Genomic DNA, 20,514 nt, shown 5'->3' with positions numbered 1-20,514 from the left:
AGAAGGCATTTAATTGGGGGCGGTTTCAGAAGTTGGTCCCTGATCATTATGGAGAGTATGGTAGCAGGCAGGCAGGCTGGCTGGCTGGCAGGCTTGATGTTACAGCAGTAGCTGAGAGCTTACATACTGATTTGAAAGCAGGAGGCAGAGAAAAGAGAGATTAGGCCTGGCATGGGCTTTTGAAATCTCAGAGCCCAGCCACTGTAGCATTTCTCCAAGTCCATACCTCCTAATCTTTTGTAAAAAGCCAGGAACCAAACATTCAAATATATGAGCCTATGGGGGCCATGCTAACTCAGATCTCCATAGTTCGGAAGGGACAGCAGAAAGCATGAAATCAGATTGCCTCACAGGAAAGCTAAGTGGGTCACCATGATACTGTGTGCTTCAGGCTCCAGGTCAGCTGAAATGCCAGAGAAAAGGAGAGTCCCCTCCTGGCCTCTAAGGTACAGAGCAGGCTCAGCAAGGTGGCAGCCCAGACTATGCTGGAGAGCAGCCACCAGAGTGTGCACAATGGAGGGGCTGGGAAGAAGGTTCCAGGAGGCAGAGCATAGTCAGCCAGATAGTGTGGAGATACAGAGATGGAGATATCACTGGATCTAGGACATCAGCAGGATGCTAGAAGAGTAAACAGAGCAGCAGAGAGCTAGGTCAGTTCTTCCTAGGAATATCATGTGAGCACAGGAAGAATAAGGACTTGTGGTAAGGTTGGGCACTGGCTCCGTGTTTCTGTTCCCTGACAGCTACACTCTATTCTATGCCCACATTTACCCTGCATCCCTCATGGTCCAAGTTCTTTGTCTCTTCATCTCAGTGGCTGGCAGAGACCCTCCAAGGCAGTGCCCAGCTCTTTGACAGTCCTCTGCTTGTGGGTACTTGGCATGTTCTCCTTGTGGCCTTTGAACTTGTTCACTTGTCCTTGTAGGGCCACCCTGGGCTCCTCATTCCTCAGGCTTCTCCTTCCTGCTTAGCTTCATAATGGTTTAAATGAGAATGGCCTGTATAGGCTCTTAAGTTCAAATGCTTGGTCCTCAGTTGTAGCCATTTGAGAAGGATTAGGAAGTGTGGCCTTGTTGGAGTAGGTGTGACCTTTGAAGGAAATATGTCATAGGGGGTGAACTTTGCAGTCTCAAAAGTCTATGCTTGTGTTTCTTCTCTGCCTCTTGCCTGTGGATTAGGATGTAAAGCTCTCAGCTACTGCCCCAGCATAGCAGTCTGCCTATCTGCTTCCCATCATGTTGATAATAAGCCAACTCTGAAGTTATAAGCAAGCTTCCAATTAAATGTTCCATTATTAAGAGTTGCCTTGGTCAGAGTGTCTCTTCACAGCAACAGAACATTAATTAAAACACTTCCCTCCCTTCCCAAGCAACCTCCCTGCCTCTGGTGGAGAGAGCAGGCCTTTCCCAGCTGTGCGTGTGAGCTCACAAGAGTAATGCGTGCCTCCTCCTCCTCCTCCTCCTCCTCACATTCCCCCAGTGCTGTTTGTGGGAGGAACAGTGTCCACTGTGTTTCCACCACAGGGCCTTGGGTAGGTCCCCCAGGTACACAAGGCAGAGTTGCTCAGCACCACTTCCCAGAGTGCTTACCTGCCTGCTTAACACGCTGGGCCCTTGAGACTTCCCCGGGCGCTTAGGAGAGAGCACATTTGTTGTAAGTTCAGGCAAAGGATCAAGACGGTTCCTTTTATTTCTGTTTTTGATATGTGTGTGTGTGTGTGTGTGTGTGTGTGTGTGTGTTCACATGCATGTGGAGGTTAGTGGTCAACCCTAGGTGTTGTCCCTCAGGTGCTGCCCACCTTGATTTTTGAGACAGGATAGAGACCAGGCCTAGACCTCACCAAGTAGACTAAGCTGGTGGCTGGTGAGTTCCAGGAGTCTGCCTGTCTTCTCTACCTTCCCAGCACTAATACTACAACACACAGTACAAAGTCCTGCCTTTATGTGGGTTCTGAGGATTCAACTCAAATCCTCATGTCTGTGTGGCAAGCATTCTATCAACCGAGCCATTTCCCTTTACTTAAAGTTTCATATATTAATATTGTGTGTGAATGTACGGTGTATGTGGGCACACACATGCCATCGTGTGTGTGTGTGTGTGTGTGTGTGTGTGTGTGTGTGTGTGTGTGTGTGTGTGCCTTCATATGGAGGTCAGAGGACAACTTTTGGAGTCACTTCTCCTCTCCCACCCTTATGCAGGTTCCTGGGATTTGTACTTAGTAGCCAGGCTTGAATGACAAGTGCCTTTACCTGTTGAGCTATGCCCTGGCCCCTTATTTATGTTTTTAATTTTTTATCATTTTTATGTGTGTGGGTGTTTTGTCTGCATATGTGTCTATGTACCACGTGGATGCCTAATGCCTGTGGGGGCCAGAAGAGGTTGTCACATCCCCAGGGATGAGTTAGAAATGGTTGTAAGCTGCCTTGTAGTTGCTAGGAATCAAACCTGGGTCCTCGGGAAGAACATCAAGTGCTCTTAACCACGGAGCCTTCTCTCTAGCCTCTCATTTATATTTTGAAGCCAACTCTACTGGCATTTTTTTTTTTTTTTTTTTTTTTGAGCTACAGACCTCTGCTGTGCTATCTATGGAAACACGACCCTGCATCCAAGATCTATTTAAAAGCTATAGGGTGGAAATGTGGAAACAGAAGGCAAGCATGTCATGTCGGATCCAGCTTTCTCCAGGCTGAGCAGCATCCTTCCTTCCTCCTCATGACTGTAACACTAGCAAGAACATTCTGGTACTCACACACACACCCTCCTCTCTCTTCAGGGTCTCACTGTAGAGCCCAGGCTGGCCTACAGCTGGTGATCTGCATGCCTTACCGGCTAGAGTGCTGGAATTACAGGTATGTGCCCAGCTCCCTTTCCGCTCTTTCCTTTGGGAGAACTTCAGATGTATCACCGATAACCTTAAATCACTTCTGTAAAGCCGCCCTACTTCACCTGCAAACCTGAGTGCCTGGTGCTTGGTCCCATTTTGTTTCCTGACTCTGCCTCACTTGGAGAGCCAGGGGCCCAGTGACTTAGGAGCTAAGTATACACTCCCTATTAGGAAGGGTATTGGGCCTCGTGATGTGGACCCCTGGGCTGCTCTGTCATGGCTGGTATATTGCTAATGTCTTTTTTTCAGAAGGATGTCTGTCTGCTTCCTACTTAATCCAACTTGTGGCTGCAGTTCCCTTTTGTCACTGTGCAGAAGAGATACCCACTCTCACATCTAGAAGGCAGAATCCCTCTTAGAATATATTTAAAGTGGACCTAGAGCTACTTGTTTATTCATTGTGTCTTGCTGTGATTTTCCCTGGGCCCTGTTCAGGCCTTAGATTTTTAGCATGGACTATTGTGTCTACTGCCCTGGCTGAAGCAGGCCTTGTTCCTGCTGAAGCAGGTTTTCATCTCTTGGTGCCTCTGTTTCCCCAGTGGGTAGAACAGTGATGGTGCATACTATATATGTGGCCATAGTGTCCCTTGACATGGAGGACCTTAACATCTGAGAGCATCCCTACCAAATGATGCTCTCGACTCCCAGTGACGGTGCCATGCCTCACTGGGAGGGGTTGAGGAATCAGCATTTTGCTGTGGCTTCATGAGGACAGGCACATGGAATTTTTTGTCCTGGAAGCCACACTCTTAGGTCAAAGGTGAGCTTAGAGAAACTGACTTCTGTATCCTCCTGCTGTCCCTCAGCACACCCACTGCCTCATCAACCGCTGGACCATGTTTGTCAATCCCCAGCATGCTGTCTGCCAGATAGACCTCACCAAGTGCATAGGAAAGGCAGGCTTACTGGCCACATCTGTGAGGGCCTGGGTGTTCCACCCCAGGCCCAGGAGCTTTGCCACACTGGGTCTGTTTGCATCCACTTCTGGGGAGCAGGGAGCAGCCCACAGCCCATAGCAGGACCCCTCTGGTTTCTTCTCCAGAAGCTTTTGGGGTCATAGCTAACCACTGTGTCTTTATCTTCCCAGGTCACGGCCCCACCATTGGCCACATTCTGTACATCTGGAGATTATCTTGTACCCTTCCTACGCAGTCCAGCCAGGACATTATCAGCCCACACTACACATGGTTTCCCCTTGTCATGTTTCCTTCTTTCCACTCCTACCTCTGGAACCCAAGCCATAGAGCCCCACATTTCCAACTCTGTAATTCCCTGCCACATGCACGGAGTGTTCTCCACTCTTAACAGAGGGCAGGAAAGAAAGGAGCAGCTGATAGCCACGTGTATAGTAAGCCAGTCATTGACAGGTATCTTAAATATAGTGCACCTGAGGAGGCAGAACAGGATGTAGGGTCCTAGCACCAATGTAGCCACAGCCTCTTGGTGTTTGAGCAGTGCAAAGCACCCTTCTCCACGTGTCTGCCCATTGCAGCCACCACACTGATGGGTGCTAGGATGGCCTCCTCAGCCCACAGGCTCCTCTGTCTGCCTAGGATGTCCTGATGCTGCCCTTGGGTTCAGTGGCTGCGAGGCTGGTGTGTGGGTCCCTGGCTTGCTTTGCTCCTGCCCATGCTCTCAGTGTCCAGCCAATGGCTAGGTACCTCTCCCCTATTCCTTTTAGACGCCTTCTCCTCCCTCGTGTTCTAGTGATAGCTCTAGCTCTGTTCCTGGCAACTTTGAACCACAAACAGGGAGCCACACAGCGTGCCCACGAAAAGACACCAGAAGAGACACACAGTGCCAGGGTTTATTGCAGCTTAGGGATGAGTGAGCACAGACCCCTCTTCAACCCCAGATCCCAGAGCCCCTCCAGCAGGCAGCCACCTTGCCTGATACAGATCCCTGGTAGCTGATCTTGCTTGGACAGTCCCATCTGCTTTTGTGAGCATGAGATGCCTGACACAGGGCTTGTTTTATGTGACAGAGGACACACAGGCTTGCTGTGGGGAGCCTTAACAGCCACAGGCTCTCACAGAGAATGAGGCCAAAACAGCCAACAGGCTCCTCAGGGCCAGATCCTCACCTGGAACCCTCCTCAAGTGGATCTTGATTGCCCCACCACCCTCTTTGATGCTGGTCTTAACAGTGGCAGGCGGAGGGTGGAGCAGAGGCAGTGAGGGCCACAGAGGGTTCTTGTGGGCCTCGGGGAGCTTGCCTGCCTAAGGTTCTCATGGTCAGTTGTGCAGGTTCTGCCCCAGGTGGAGGGACATAAGGGGTTAGGGATGCAATTGCCTTCTAGCAATGGGCTCTAGGAAGCAATCATGGAAGTCCCAGGCAGGGAGCTGCAGGCCGGGGCACAGTTGCACTCATCGATGTGGGTATAGGTGTGCTGGATGACTGTACCATCAGGACACTGCATAGTTACAGCTACATCATGGACCTTGCTCTCCTGACAGCAGGTGCACTGGCGTTCCATGGCCTGGGCCTCCATGGAGTACCTGTGGACATGGGAGGGTGCTCCTCTTAGCAGTAGAATCATTCATGGTTCTCTGTGGGCTCTTGACAGCCGCTTGACTGTCCAGCATGGCTGCTTTCTTAAACATAAAGCCTTAGCCCTCCTGGACTCTCTTTAAACCCTACTCCATCTCTCATAGCCTTCTGTGCTTCTATTCCCCTTCCATTCTGCTGATCCTGTACAGATGTTCCCTCTGGAAAGCCACCCTAAGCCCTGAAGTGAACCTCTGGCCATTTTTCCTGCCCTCTTTAACTACAGACTCTCACTGGACACTTCTTGGACACTCCCTCTTCACAGCCGACCACAGCCTGGGGCCATCTAGGGCCATCTAGGGCTAACAGAGGGATCCAATACTGCCTGATCCCTTACACATATTCAGATTCCTGCCCATGAGTCCCCAACCAAACCCCTATTTTGTGCAGAGAGCTATATGTGACCTCCTGACCCTAAGCAGGGGACAGTCTCTGTGAGACCCAAGGTGACAAGTAGCAACTAGTTTTGCTGTACTCTCATGGGAGGTTAGGTACTCACTTGGATATTCCAGAGCAGGAACCCTCGCAGAAGGTGATGTTGACCTCTGTCTCACAGCCCTTATACCGCAAGACAGTCGCATTTACGTGCACTTGACAGGTACTTGAGTCTGCAAAGTAGACAGGCCAGTGCAGGGACCCTAGACCCTTACTCGGAGCCCCTGGACCTGGTAAAGCTCACCCTCCATGATGTCAATTTGACAGGATCTAGAATCACCTAAGAGAGAAGCTCAGATTTTCTAGATTAAGTTAATTTATGAGAAAAGACCCACACTGAATGTGGCCAGACCTCCATGGGCAGGGGTCTCAGCCTGAATGGAAAGGAGAAAGTGAGCTGCCAACCAGTGTTCATCCCTCGCTGCTTCCTGGCTGCAGATATCTGCCTCTACTCTTATGGCCACGTCTCCCCACCATGGTGGGACGGCACACTCCCACCAGGAGCCAAACAAATCCTTCCTTCCTTCCTTAAAATGACTTTGTCCCATGTTTTGTCACAGCAGTGAGAGAAGTACTGACACACCTTTCATGGGTGGCCTACCCCTTCTCTCATCCTGGGACCCTGGTGGGATCTGCCATCCCGTGGGAGAAACTTGTATTGCTTTTGGTGGGAACTGGATGGAGCTGAAGGAGATAGGAGATGTCTCCAACTTACCCTCTTTTTCACAGGAGTAACAGCAGCCCGTTTTCCTTAGGGTTCCCTACAGAGCCAAGAATAGAACAAGACTGGAGCAGAGTTGGGATAGGGGAACAAGCTGTAGAAACACAGACTCCTTGGGGCAGAGCCTTTCAGGGGCATTATAAGGGTGGACCACCCAAAGGCAGGGCCTCCCAGGCACATACCGTACAGTTGGATACATCAGGGCAAGATGTGGGGATTGGGGTCAGCACATAGACTCCATTCTCAGCCATACAGTGGTATGCAGTGCAGTTGTCCACAGGACTGTTCACCCAGGTTTCATTGGGCTGGAAAGCAAATCACACAGTAGAGGTCCAGGCAGCAATCGATCCACTTGTGGCTGAGGCCTGCTCAAGGGTAGGTCTCCTTCCACCCTCTCCTATTACCTGTACCGCGTGGCCCTCTGGTGTGAGGCAGGCATTTTGCAGGCACTCCCCGCAGCACTGCTCTGGCACCAGCGTGTACTTGAAGCCCTGTGGAGACAGGAGAGATGGTCAGGTCTCTCATGTATCCCAGTCACCCTCCTAAGCACACACTTGGGGCTCTGGGCTTCCTTAACAAGAACTGCAGAAAGGTCATATCTTTCTGTGCTCCCAGGTCTTACAGCTTAGCTCACCCTGCTTCTCTTTGTTGGCTGCAGTGGTTCTCAACCTTCCTAATACAACAGCCTTTTAAAACAGACCTCAAACTGAGGGTGAACTGGAGGACTCTCAGTGATAGGCTGCCATGGGTAGCCTCTTAGGATGTTTTCTGGGCCACAGGCTCACCTGGGGACAAGAGGTGGTACAGTTCGTCTCCTTACACTCTACTTTTGGCTCTTGGTCACCATCAGAGAGGCAGGTGCATGTGTGGCAGGGACCCCCTGGGAAGGTTGTACCAACCTAGAGCAGAAGAGAAGAGTGACTCGGAAGGCAAGGCAGATATGGGTGAGCGTATCAGGTCAGGATGTGTAAGTGAATCCAGGTAGAGCCCACAGGGCCCAGATATTTTCCCTCTTAAGGGCCCAAACCCCCTCTTCACATCTGCCATCCATGGCAAGAATGTTGAGACAAGACCAGGGACCGGGGGACATGGGCTTCCCACCTACCTCAACCTACCCCTGCCATTCACCCCGTCTGGACTGAGCCCTTACCCCATAGATGGTGTCATTGTATGTACACAGCTTAGGTCCTGAAAGGAAAGGGAATTGTATATACATCTGGCAGCAGGGCACAAACCCTTGCTCCCCTGCATCCCTGGACTCCATTGCAACCAGGCTCAGTGTCCCCTCGCCCATGCTTCTGCCCCATTCCTACTTACGACAGCTGTAGCTGGGGCAGCAGCTGCTATTCTCATGGGTCTGGACCAGCTCATATCCTGGCTCACACGTGGGCAGGCTCTTGGGGCAGGTGGTTGAATTGCAAACTGTTGAGAGGAAGTTCTGTCAGGACACTGCCCATTTAGCCACCCCTCCCGTCTTCTTCCTTTCTGGAAACACTGGCCTCTGGTGTCATTCCCCACCCCCGGTACCTAGTGTGCTTCATGGTTTTTCTGGGTTTCAACAAATCCCCTCAGTCTTTGACCCTCTTGGTCCTCACCAACTCTCTGCTTTGTTAGCTCAGACCAGAGTCGCCAGCTTCATTTTTAGGTGAAAAACTGAAGCATCTTGAGCTCATCCCCCACCTCTCACATGGCCCAGTGCAGCTAAGCTAGAGTGAGACTCTTCTATGTCCCCAGGATGCTCACCACACAGTGTCTCGGGGCAGCATGGATTGTCAGCACTGGGCCAGGTCACAGTCACAAAGCCAGCTTCTGTGCACTGTGGGGGTTTATCCTGGCTCTCACACTTCACTGGCTCACACTGTACCGACACAGAGCCGGGCTCACATACACAGGCCTGACAGTTGCTGATCCAGTGTTCTCCAGGCTGAAACAGGCCAAATCAGGATCTCTGAAGGCTCTGAGGTCCTAAAGTCCCTGGCCTGTCTACCTGAACTCAACTCCAGGTCGTGGTTTACCCTAAGCAGGTTAGCTCTCTGCTGCCCAGAGTGGCAGCAGGAAGGAAGCCTAGGAGCCCAGGAGCTTCCTGGGTGAAGACTTGGCCTCCCTCCCTCCCTCCCTCCCTCCCTCCCTCCCTCCCTCCCTCCCTCCCTCCCTCCCTCCCTCCCTTCTTCATGATCTTTACTTTAGCTCAAGCAGAGGCCAGCGAGCAGCACTACTCACAAACTTGGGTAGCCCGTCTGGTCCCACGCAGGCTGGAAGGAAATGAGTAAAGTTATTACTGAAGATGCTGGGATTCAAGGTCAGGCAGAAGGGGGTTATAAGCTAAGAGGACTGTGCTCTTAGCTCTGGCTACCTGTACCCAAGCCAAGACCTCTATCTATTCTGAGGCTGTCAGGTCCCTGGGACAGTAGTAAGATTAGATGTTGAGATTCTAGCTCTTAGTGGTGAAGGTAGGCAGGTTCTCTGACCAGCCCCAAGCAGCAAAGTTTAGACAGAATGGTGGCAGACTCACAGGAGGCCTTTTGACATCTGCAGGAATTATGGCCTCACCAGGATCTTCTCTCACACTAGTCAGGCTGAACAGGATCCTGGCTTGGGAGGTGAGGAGGGACCCTATGGAGGGCAGGGGTGGGGCAGGGTTTGTCTTACGGTAGGTGAATGGCACTTACGACACTCTGACACACAGATGTCCATGCGTGAGTTGAAGAGGAGCTGGTTCTCAGGGCAGAAGCAGCCCTCTGCCAGCATCCCAGTTGTACTATCCTGGGTCCTAATGTGAGGAGGAGCAGCAGAGTATACATCAGAAATCGGGGAGTACCTCTCAGAGCCAGTTGTGAACATCCCAGGGAGTCCTGGGATGAAGGTACCCACAGGCTCAGTGTCAACTCTTCAGACATGCCTGGGAGGCCAGCTGCTACCTCCACATTCCCTGTCACTGAGGTACTACTCACCTCGAGTTGCAGGATGCTGGATGCAGGGGTCCACAGGGCCTGTACTCCTTAGTGGGTGGACAGGAGAGGTCTGTGGGCACAAAGAGTGTCATCAAACAGGTTCAGAAGAACCAAGGAAGCGGGAGCCCTAAGTTGGATGCTTCCAACTTACCACACAAGCCTCCAGTGGCATTGCGCCAGTTGGTACATACACCTTGGGCCCGGCAGAGTGCTGCATAGGCCTCCAGGCTCTGACAGAGCATGTCAGTAATATTGGCATTGCAGTGGTCACTGACACAGCTTCTGAAGAAGGCATCTGGAGGGATGAGCCTGTGGCACTCTGCGAAGACCCTATGACAGTAAGTGGTCAGGGCTGGGAGCTCAGCAGGGAGGTTGGCCAAGGGAACTACTGCCCAGCCCCACCACCCCAAAGGCCAACTCACTGGCTCAGCATCAGCTCACAGAGAGGTGCAGAGGGGCATGGGGTGGAGGTCAGTGTGCTGGACACTGGGGTCTGGGGAGTGGTGCTCGGGAGAGGGCTAGGCTGAGCTAAGCAGCTGCTGCTACTGTTCCCAGGCACCAGCCATTCTTTGGCCATGTCCTGGCAGTCAGAAGCTATGGTGCCATCAGGCCGGCGGCAGTCGTCTATCTGGCTGTTTGTGCAGGTACCTGGTGAGTAAGGCAGGGATTACATCAGCTTCCGCTGTTTCCCATAGACCTGTTTCTTCCCCCACTTACAGAACCATAATGATCCAGGTCGTGACTACTCACCACACTGGCCCTCAGTATTGCTGCTGAAATATCTGTAGGGCAACCATATCTGGAAGATGTTCCCATCAAAGGTGATGATGGTGCCAATGGTGGAAATGTTGACACTCATTGTGGTGGCCCCACTCAAGGACACGGTCACACCATTCTTACTGAAGCCTGATCGTATCCACATTTGGTCCCATATAATCTAGGGATGTCCAGAGGGAACCAATAATCAGAGGGCCAGCTAGGCAGCACGCTGCTTTGGGAGTTCCCCCTCCCAAACATTAGGGGCATTTCTATTGTCTTCCTCAGTCTAGAACTAGGAGTCATTTCTTTGCGCAGGCCAGCTCCTACAGGCCATTTCTGCAGAGGGGAGAATGTTCTTGGTCCTCGGGGCTTTTCATCTCTGTCTATGTCACCCCATATCTAGACTTCATGTTTGCAGTGTGGTATGGGAGCCATACCTATCACAAGACTCACCAGGCTCTCATCCTTCCCGCTCTCAGTGGTGCTGATGGTAAGGATAATCTCCATGGAGTTGTAGTACACACTGAGGGCACGGGGACAGGAGGTGACATTTGTGGTAGCCCCACAGTAGTAGCTGTGGGCAAGGATGCTCAGGTTACCATGGCGAGGGTGGATCTCTCTCATGAGCACGGAGGTACAGTTATCCAGGAAAGTATAGGAGGTGCCATCGAAGGTCAGGTAGTGTGAGTGCCCCCATCCACTGCAGAAGCCTATGGGAGATTACAGTTGGAGACTCACTCCCCAACCATGTTACCCAGTGCCACCTCAGGAACTAGTACCTCAAGGGAACAGTTGCTACATCTATAAAATAGGTGTCTCCCAAACTATAGTTATTGTGAATATATTGGTCTTAAAATGGGACCATTCCAAGTTACCTAGGTGTCCCTTGAACCTACTGACAGTGTACTTATAAGTGATAGAGAGACATGGAGCAGGTCATAAGAAGATGGAGGCCGAATGAAGCAATGAAGCCACAAGCCAAGGACTCCCGTAGCCCTTAACCTGCAAAGGCAGGAAGGACTCTCCCCAGCCTCCATAGGGAGTGTGGCCTTGCATGATTTGATCTGGCTCTAGCTTGGGGATGGGAGACCCTAAGAGTTTTCAGTTCTAAGTCCCAAACTTGAGTCGTTTATCATCCAGTAATGGAAGTTGTCATCAGTGCCACCCTGCCTCTCTCTGGTTACAGCCCCTGCCTGTGTCACATCCATGTTCTACACCTCCTGTGTGTGTGCACATGCTGTCTGAGATTGACAGACGCTGAGGTCAGATGCCTTGGTGCTGTCCCACCTTGCTGAGCTGCCCCATGCCTGCCCTCTGCTCACATTCACACTCGTAGTGGAAGTGGCAAGGCTCCTGGTCCCACACTTTGATAGGCAAGTGACGGTTGGCACAGGTGACATTGTCCACAGGCTCCGGCTCAAGGAGAATGATTTGATTGTTGCCCTGGCACCTGGCCACTGTGCAGTTCTCCAGGGTCCAAGACTCATTCACCTGAGGGAGAAGACATACGGGGGTTTACTTGGAGCTTGTGTGGAGACTCAAGCCCTGTCCTGTCTGCAGCTCTAGGTTCCCACAGCTCTGAATGGCAGAAGGCAGCCAGTGTCTGCTGATCAAGAACCCAGAGCCTGTGCACCCCTCTCAAAAGGAGCTAGCTACTGGAAGGCAGGTCACTGAGACAGGCCACAGGGCTGGGGTGCTGCTGAGAGTTAGCCGTGGCTTAACCCCAAAGTAGTTGTCCCTGACAACCCCAAACCACACCACCCTGGAGGGAGCTGGAGGGGGAAGGGAAACTCACCTGCCGGGGAGGGATAGCATTATCACAGCCAGGAAGCAGGGGAGGCAAAGGTACAGTGGTAGAGGACATTGGAGGTGAAGAGGAGGGGCAGGTACCCTGGAAGCGGTCAACATCACAATACTGGTTGCAGATGGCATAGAATTGGCAGCCAGCTCCATCAGTCTTATTGTAGATGATATCCCCTGTGAGGGAAAGAGCACAATAAAACATAGCGACACCCCAGCTAAAGAGGCAGGCTAGTGCCAGGGGGAGGAGGTATAGGGTCTGAGGGGTAGCCTGGGGGCTCATAGCTCTGAAAACTGACAGGGGACATAGGGTAGGGAGGACATGGGCTTGTCTACTCACCAGGTAAGAACAGTTGCCCAAATGCCTGACAGAAACAGGGTGATGGGGAAGATGCATGGCTGGAAAAGACAGGCCTGGGGGTACTGAAGACGGAGGAAAAAGCAGTAGACACACTGAAGGTCACCTGGCTGCTGGGGGAAACTTTGGGGGTGTAAGGGGTCCCTGAGGTTGAGGATGGGGCCACAGTGGGGCCAGTGGCTATAGGTGAAGTCTCAGTGGTCAACATTGTGGAGGTGTGAGTAGACATCAGGGAAGAGGAGTGGGGCTCACTGGAACTACTGAGTCCGGGGAAAAAAGTCGTGGTATTCAAAGCCAGGGAAGTGTGAGTAGATGGCAGGTGAGAGGAAGAAAGAGCAGTGGACATGGTGGCCATGGGTGACGAGGTACAGTGGCTATAGTTATCACAGCAGAGGAGGCGCACGTGGTAGTTGTCACAATACTGCAAAGGTCCCGATTGGTTGATATTTTTGCATATCAGCCCAAATCGCACATCACACTGGACCACCTGCTCTAGAGTTTCCAGGGGCCTGTCTGGCTCCTTCTCTGAACGGCACTCGATGTCCTTGGGCTGATCGCAGAAGATGTAGCCAACCTCACGAAATACTGCATAGACCTCAAAGTCCCCGCCTCTGGGGCCGGGGTTAGGGTAGTCTGCGTCAAACCACTCTGTCCATTTGCAGCGAGGTGTACAGCCTGAGTCAGGAAGTGTAGACCATGTGGATGCTTGGGTGCTTGGCCCTGAAGGGCTGGCAGGACGGTTAGTCTGAAAGGTGGACTCCATGCTCGAGGACACTGAGGTTGTGAAAGGGGCCAGGGGAGACTTGATGGTGGTGTAAGTGGTAGTAGGACAGTGGCTATAGTCATCACAGCAAAGCACACGTATATTGTAGTTAAAGCACATTTTGAAATCATCTTTCTGGTCTTCATTTTTGCAGACCAGCCCCGTTTCTAGGTTGCAGCTTACTACTTGGCCAACCTTATCAATGCTCACTGCAGGGTAGTTCTCTGCCCGACACTCAATTTTCTCTGGTGCCTGGCACAAGGTCTTACCAGAGGCCCTGATGTTCTCATAGGTTTCCATGTCCCCTTTTACCGATCCCGAGGTCGGTGAATCCACATCAAACCATTCAGTCCACTTACACTTGGGTTGGCAGAGTGTTGTGCCCTGGGGGGTAGTAGCATTAGTCACAGTTACTGGTAGGGTAGATGTCATGGGCATACTGGTGGACACCTCTGTTATGCCTGTAGTAGACTCTAGGCTGGTGGACAGAGATGTTGAGGAGACAGTGCCAGCTGTACCCGTAAGCATACTTGTCCAGATTCCAGTTGACGACGTTTGCTGTGTTGTCAAGCCAGTCGTCGACTGTAATGTCTCAGGAAAGATCTTGGGTGTTGTATGAATTGAGGAGACGCTCCTTGGGCTGCTGGTTTCCGTGATGCTTGTTGCTGCTGTGGTGGAGGCCGAGTGAGGACTGGTCACGGTCAGACTAGTGTTGGGAAGAGGCATAGAACTCAGGGTCTGAGTGGCAGTAGTTGCTGATCCTGTCATTGGGGCCGACCCTGGAGTGGTGGTAGATCCCTGGCAGTGGCTAACACTACAACAGAGCACCTTGATCAGGTAGTTGTAGCACATCTGGAAAGTGCCTCCCTGGTCCTTGTTGTAGCACACCAGACCAGAGTTGACATCACACTTCACTTTCTGTCCCAACTCGTCCACATTCACTCCGGGGTGGTTCTGGGCCATACACCTGATGTCCTGAGGCTTCTCACAGATTTTTTCTCCATTGGTCCTGATATTCTCATATGTCTCTATATCTCCTCCATTAATGCTAGATGAAGGGTAGTCTACATCGATCCACTTTGTCCACTGACATTGGGGTTGGCAGGTGGTAGAGGAGGTCTCAGGGCTGCTGGCTGGCTGTGTGACTGTGCTGGGCCTTGAAGTGGACCCCGTCTGTGTGCCAGGTCCTGCTGTGGAGCTGGCTGAGGGAACTGTAGGGAGCTCTGAGGTGGTCTTGGTATGAGGTCTTGAGGACAGGGTCTCAGTGACTGCTCTGGTCGTAGAGGCAGCGGTGACTGGGTGTGTGGTCGTGCCTCCATGAGGAGGACTGGAGGGCTCAGAAGTGGTCAGGGAGGTGGAGATGGTTGTCATGCTGGACAGAGAAGCCTTTGAGGTTGTTGCTGAGAGTGAATTGGTAGTGTGGGGACTGCTGGGAGGCAGGGAGTGACCTTGAGAGGTGGACCTGGCAGTCACCACTGATGGGCTGCCAGAGGATTCTAGACTCTTGGGATGCTGAGTGCTCACTGAGGTGACTGTGAGAGGAGTGGTGGGTGGGGATGACACGCTTGTCCTCAGGGTCCAAAAGGTGGGCATCTCTGAGGCTTCCATACTGGTGGTAGGGCCAGAGGGAGACCAGGTCTCAAATGAACTAGTGTTGGGCAAAGGCTTGGAGGACAGGGTCTGGGGAATGGAGCTGGCAGTTTCTGTCGTTGAGACCGATCCTTCAGGGGTGGTAGATCCCTGGCAGTGGCTAACACTACAACAGAGCACCTTGATCAGGTAGTTGTAGCACATCTTGAAAGTGCCTCCCTGGTCCTTGTTGTAGCACACCAGACCAGAGTTGACATCACACTTCACTTTCTGTCCCAACTCGTCCACATTCACTCCTGGGTAGTTCTGGGCCATACACCTGATGTCCTGAGGCTTCTCACAGATTTTTTCTCCATTGGCCCTGATATTCTCATATGTCTCGATGTCTCCTCCATTAATGCTAGATGAAGGGTAGTCTACATTGATCCACCTTGTCCACTGACATTGGGGTTGGCAGGTGGTGGAGGAGGTCTCAGGGCTGCTGACTGGCTGTGTGACTATGCTGGGCCTTGAAGTGGACCCAGTCTGTGTGCCAGGTCCTGCTGTGGAGCTGACTGAGGAAACTGTAGGGAGCTCTGAGGTGGTCTTGGTATGAGGTCTTGAGGACAGGGTCTCAGTGACTGCTCTGGTCGTAGAGGCAGTGGTGACTGGGTGTGTGGTCGTGCCTCCATGAGGAGGACTGGAGGGCCCAGCAGTGGTCAGGGAGGTGGAGGAGTATGACTTGCTTATCTGACTACCACTTGTTGATGTGACTGAAGATGCTGTGATATGGGGCCTACTAGGCAACATAGAGTTGCTTTTGGAAATGTCACTGGTGACTAGTGTTTGAGGGTTCTTGGTTGTCATTGTGGTAGAAATGGGATGGATGGATCTGGTGGCCATGGTTGGGGTACTAGAAGGGAGACTATTCCACAATGTGGTTTTTGTTCTAGGGAACTGTCTGCCAGTGGAGGTGGTTGGCTTGGCAGTGCTCGGAACATTGGAGGAGGCTGTCCATGAACTTGTGCTTGGTTTACCTGAATGTGGCTCTTCTGAAGTTGGGAGAAGGCTAGTGGGAGAGGCTGGAAAGGTAGAGAGACTAGAGACAGGGAAACTCCCAGTAGTCCTAGCTGTGGCAATGGAGACAATCTTTTCTGTCCTGGGGGTAGAGGGTCTACTTTGAGTTGTGAATGAAGTTGAGGGTATTGGCTCCTCTGATGGCAACTTGCTTGTTGTAGACGTGGAGACTGTGCTGGGAAATCCAGGTGCTGATGTGGAGGTGGTAGACAGTAGTCCAGTTGTGCTGATACAGCTGGTATCTTCCTCACAGCAGAGGACACGGATGTGGTAGTTGAAACAGATTTGGTTGTCACTCTGCTTGCTGTTTCTACAGATGAGTCCAAAGTCCACATTACAAACCACCTCCTGGCCCAGCTTCTGGAAGGATATGTTGGGAAAGAGGACGGCTTCACACTCGATGTCCACGGGTTTCTTGCATATCTTGATACCTGTCTTGTTCTGAATATGATAGTAGGTCTCGATGTCTCCTTCAAACTGGCCAGGTTGGGGTTTGTCACTGTCCAGCCAGTCTGTCCAGGTGCATTGAGATTTACAGCCTGTGGAGGTGGTCCCTGTGGTTGTGAGGGCTGAGGAGAGACCAGTGGTTAGCAAGGATGAGGTTTGAGTCTCTCTGGGTGTGCCTGTGGCTAGAGAAGAAGCTGTGGTAAGGATTGTGGTTTTTCCAGAGGAAGAAGGTGACTCTGTGGTACTGGTAGGCATGCTGGACGCAGGCCAGGAAGTATGTGTAGCAGTCCCAGAAGTGGCAGTGGGGGCAGTTCCTGTTGTGGGGGCCGACCCTGCAGGGGTGGTAGATCGCTGGCAGTGGCTAACACTACAACAGAGCACCTTGATCAGGTAGTTGTAGCACATCTGGAAAGTGCCTCCCTGGTCCTTGTTGTAGCACACCAGACCAGAGCTGACATCACACTTCACTTTCTGTCCCAACTCGTCCACATTCACTCCTGGGTGGTTCTGGGCCATACACCTGATGTCCTGAGGCTTCTCACAGATTTTTTCTCCATTGGCCCTGATATTCTCATATGTCTCGATGTCTCCTCCATTAATGCTAGATGAAGGGTAGTCTACATCGATCCACTTTGTCCACTGACATTGGGGTTGGCAGGTGGTAGAGGAGGTCTCAGGGCTGCTGGCTGGCTGTGTGACTGTGTTGGGCCTTGAAGTGGACCCAGTCTGTGTGCCTGGTCCTGCTGTGGAGCTGACTGAGGAAACTGTAGGGAGCTCTGAGGTGGTCTTGGTATGAGGTCTTGAGGACAGGGTCTCAGTGACTGCTCTGGTCGTAGAGGCAGTGGTGACTGGGTGTGTGGTCGTGCCTCCATGAGGAGGACTGGAGGGCCCAGGAGTGGTCAGGGAGGTGGAGATGGTTGTCATGCTGGACAGAGAAGCCTTTGAGGTTGTTGCTGAGAGTGAATTGGTAGCATAGGGACTGCTGGGAGGCTGGGAGTGCCCTGGAGAGGTGGACCTGGCAGTCACCACTGATGGGCTGCCAGAGGATTCTAGACTCTTGGGATGCTGAGTGCTCACTGAGGTGACTGTGAGAGGAGTGGTGGGTGGGGACGACACGCTTGTCCTCAGGGTCCAAAAGGTGGGCATCTCTGAGGCTTCCATACTGGTGGTAGGGCCTGAGGGAGACCATGTCTCAATTGAACTAGTGTTGGGCAAAGGCTTAGAGGACAGGGTCTGGGGAGTAGCGGTGGTAGTTTCTGTCGTTGAGACCGATCCTTCAGGGGTGGTAGATCCCTGGCAGTGGCTAACACTACAACAGAGCACCTTGATCAGGTAGTTGTAGCACATCTGGAAAGTGCCTCCCTGGTCCTTGTTGTAGCACACCAGACCAGAGCTGACATCACACTTCACTTTCTGTCCCAACTCGTCCACATTCACTCCTGGGTGGTTCTGGGCCATACACCTGATGTCCTGAGGCTTCTCACAGATTTTTTCTCCATTGGCCCTGATATTCTCATATGTCTCGATGTCTCCTCCATTAATGCTAGATGAAGGGTAGTCTACATCGATCCACTTTGTCCACTGACATTGGGGTTGGCAGGTGGTAGAGGAGGTCTCAGGGCTGCTGGCTGGCTGTGTGACTGTGTTGGGCCTTGAAGTGGACCCAGTCTGTGTGCCTGGTCCTGCTGTGGAGCTGACTGAGGAAACTGTAGGGAGCTCTGAGGTGGTCTTGGTATGAGGTCTTGAGGACAGGGTCTCAGTGACTGCTCTGGTCGTAGAGGCAGTGGTGACTGGGTGTGTGGTCGTGCCTCCATGAGGAGGACTGGAGGGCCCAGGAGTGGTCAGGGAGGTGGAGATGGTTGTCATGCTGGACAGAGAAGCCTTTGAGGTTGTTGCTGAGAGTGAATTGGTAGCATAGGGACTGCTGGGAGGCTGGGAGTGCCCTGGAGAGGTGGACCTGGCAGTCACCACTGATGGGCTGCCAGAGGATTCTAGACTCTTGGGATGCTGAGTGCTCACTGAGGTGACTGTGAGAGGAGTGGTGGGTGGGGACGACACGCTTGTCCTCAGGGTCCAAAAGGTGGGCATCTCTGAGGCTTCCATACTGGTGGTAGGGCCTGAGGGAGACCATGTCTCAATTGAACTAGTGTTGGGCAAAGGCTTAGAGGACAGGGTCTGGGGAGTAGCGGTGGTAGTTTCTGTCGTTGAGACCGATCCTTCAGGGGTGGTAGATCCCTGGCAGTGGCTAACACTACAACAGAGCACCTTGATCAGGTAGTTGTAGCACATTGGGAAAGTGCCTCCCTGGTCCTTGTTGTAGCACACCAGACCAGAGCTGACATCACACTTCACTTTCTGTCCCAACTTGTCCACATTCACTCCGGGGTAGTTCTGGGCCATACACCTGATGTCCTGAGGCTTCTCACAGATTTTTTCTCCATTGGCCCTGATATTCTCATATGTCTCGATGTCTCCTCCATTAATGCTAGATGAAGGGTAGTCTACATCGATCCACTTTGTCCACTGACATTGGGGTTGGCAGGTGGTGGAGAAGGTCTGTGTGCCAGGTCCTGCTGTGGAGCTGGCTGAGGAAACTGTAGGGAGCTCTGAGGTGGTCTTGGTATGAGGTCTTGAGGACAGGGTCTCAGTGACTGCTCTGGTCGTGGAGGCAGTGGTGACTGGGTGTGTGGTCGTGCCTCCATGAGGAGGACTGGAGGGCCCAGGAGTGGTCAGGGAGGTGGAGATGGTTGTCATGCTGGACAAGGAAGCCTTTGAGGTTGTTGCTGAGAGTGAATTGGTAGTGTGGGGACTGCTGGGAGGCAGGGAGTAACCTTGAGAGGTGGACCTGGCAGTCACCACTGATGGGCTGCCAGAGGATTCTAGACTCTTGGGATGCTGAGTGCTCACTGAGGTGACTGTGAGAGGAGTGGTGGGTGGGGACGACACGCTTGTCCTCAGGGTCCAAAAGGTGGGCATCTCTGAGGCTTCCATACTGGTGGTAGGGCCAGAGGGAGACCAGGTCTCAAATGAACTAGTGTTGGGCAGAGGCTTGGAGGACAGTGTCTGGGGAGTGGAGGTGGCAGTTTCTGTCGTTGAGACCGATCCTTCAGGGGTGGTAGATCCCTGGCAGTGGCTAACACTACAACAGAGCACCTTGATCAGGTAGTTGTAGCACATCTGGAAAGTGCCTCCCTGGTCCTTGTTGTAGCACACCAGACCAGAGCTGACATCACACTTCACTTTCTGTCCCAACTCGTCCACATTCACTCCTGGGTGGTTCTGGGCCATACACCTGATGTCCTGAGGCTTCTCACAGATTTTTTCTCCATTGGCCCTGATATTCTCATATGTCTCGATGTCTCCTCCATTAATGCTAGATGAAGGGTAGTCTACATCGATCCACTTTGTCCACTGACATTGGGGTTGGCAGGTGGTGGAGGAGGTCTCAGGGCTGCTGATTGGCTGTGTGACTGTGCTGGGCCTTGAAGTGGACCTGGTTTGTGAAGTGAATACTGCTGTTGTCCGGGAGCTAAGCATTGTGTTCTCGTCGGTCGCTTTCAATGTTGTAGTCCAGGTAGGGTTGGACAGGGGGAGGCTGCTGGCTGACGACATAGAAGTTGAAGTGAGTCTGCTGTTTGAAGTGAATGGCACTGTTTGCCTTGAGCTGTAACTTTTATCCACTGATGTCTTTTTCTCTTCTCTGGTCCAGGACTGTGATTCTGAGGATGCTGTATGAGTGGTAAGTGTAGGCGAAGAGGGTCTTCTGCTGGTGTCAGGCTGGGAGGGAGTGGTACTTATGCCCAAGGTCAGAGAGGAGCCACAGGGCACATAATCACAACAGAGAACCCTCAGCTCATAGTCGTGGCACAGCGGGGGGCTCTGTTCACTGTTGAAGCAACTCAGCCCAGAGGATGGGTCACAGTTGACCTTCTGACCCAGCTTCTCTAAGTCCATGCTAGGGAATTTCACTGCACGGCATTCGATGCCAACGGGGGTTTGACACACCTGGTGCCCCTTCTTCCTCAGGTTCTCAAATGTTTCAAAGTCCCCGCCTGACATGCCAGCCTCTGGATGGCTCTCATCATACCAAATGGACCATTGGCAGACCTCATGAACACACACGGTAGACACAGTGGAAGCTGAGCCTGTGGGGAAAGCAATAAATGGCCCTGCTCAGTTCCTCTGACCTCAGAGTGCAGAAAC

At 52.4% G+C, this 20,514-nt stretch overlaps 1 protein-coding gene across 2 annotated transcripts in view; it reads right to left on the bottom strand.

Annotated features, from left to right (window-relative positions):
- Positions 1-4,673: 4,673 nt before the first annotated feature.
- The window catches only part of Muc5b (mucin 5, subtype B, tracheobronchial), a 34,031-nt gene continuing 18,190 nt past the window's right edge, over positions 4,674-20,514 (bottom strand). The window contains exons 30-48 of one of the 2 annotated variants that reach the window (XM_006508653.4): positions 12,438-20,456; positions 12,093-12,274; positions 11,620-11,788; positions 10,751-11,007; positions 10,289-10,475; positions 9,961-10,186; positions 9,690-9,868; positions 9,539-9,608; positions 9,257-9,357; positions 8,808-8,839; positions 8,331-8,511; positions 7,905-8,009; positions 7,738-7,775; positions 7,373-7,486; positions 6,992-7,078; positions 6,770-6,892; positions 6,582-6,627; positions 5,931-6,039; positions 4,674-5,382 (exon numbers count right to left, since the gene is read on the bottom strand). In XM_006508653.4, coding sequence (XP_006508716.2) covers positions 5,193-5,382; positions 5,931-6,039; positions 6,582-6,627; positions 6,770-6,892; positions 6,992-7,078; positions 7,373-7,486; positions 7,738-7,775; positions 7,905-8,009; positions 8,331-8,511; positions 8,808-8,839; positions 9,257-9,357; positions 9,539-9,608; positions 9,690-9,868; positions 9,961-10,186; positions 10,289-10,475; positions 10,751-11,007; positions 11,620-11,788; positions 12,093-12,274; positions 12,438-20,456 — 10,415 coding nt within the window. In that variant the 3' untranslated portion in view covers positions 4,674-5,192. The remainder of the gene's footprint in view (positions 5,383-5,930; positions 6,040-6,581; positions 6,628-6,769; positions 6,893-6,991; positions 7,079-7,372; positions 7,487-7,737; positions 7,776-7,904; positions 8,010-8,330; positions 8,512-8,807; positions 8,840-9,256; positions 9,358-9,538; positions 9,609-9,689; positions 9,869-9,960; positions 10,187-10,288; positions 10,476-10,750; positions 11,008-11,619; positions 11,789-12,092; positions 12,275-12,437; positions 20,457-20,514) is intronic. The other variant, NM_028801.2, reaches the window with a different exon arrangement.

Source organism: Mus musculus, chromosome 7, assembly GCF_000001635.26.
Source record: "Mus musculus strain C57BL/6J chromosome 7, GRCm38.p6 C57BL/6J".
Classification (NCBI taxonomy): Eukaryota; Metazoa; Chordata; class Mammalia; order Rodentia; family Muridae; genus Mus; species Mus musculus.
Note: the sequence above shows the minus strand (reverse complement) of the source record. Positions and strands in the feature narration are given on the sequence as shown.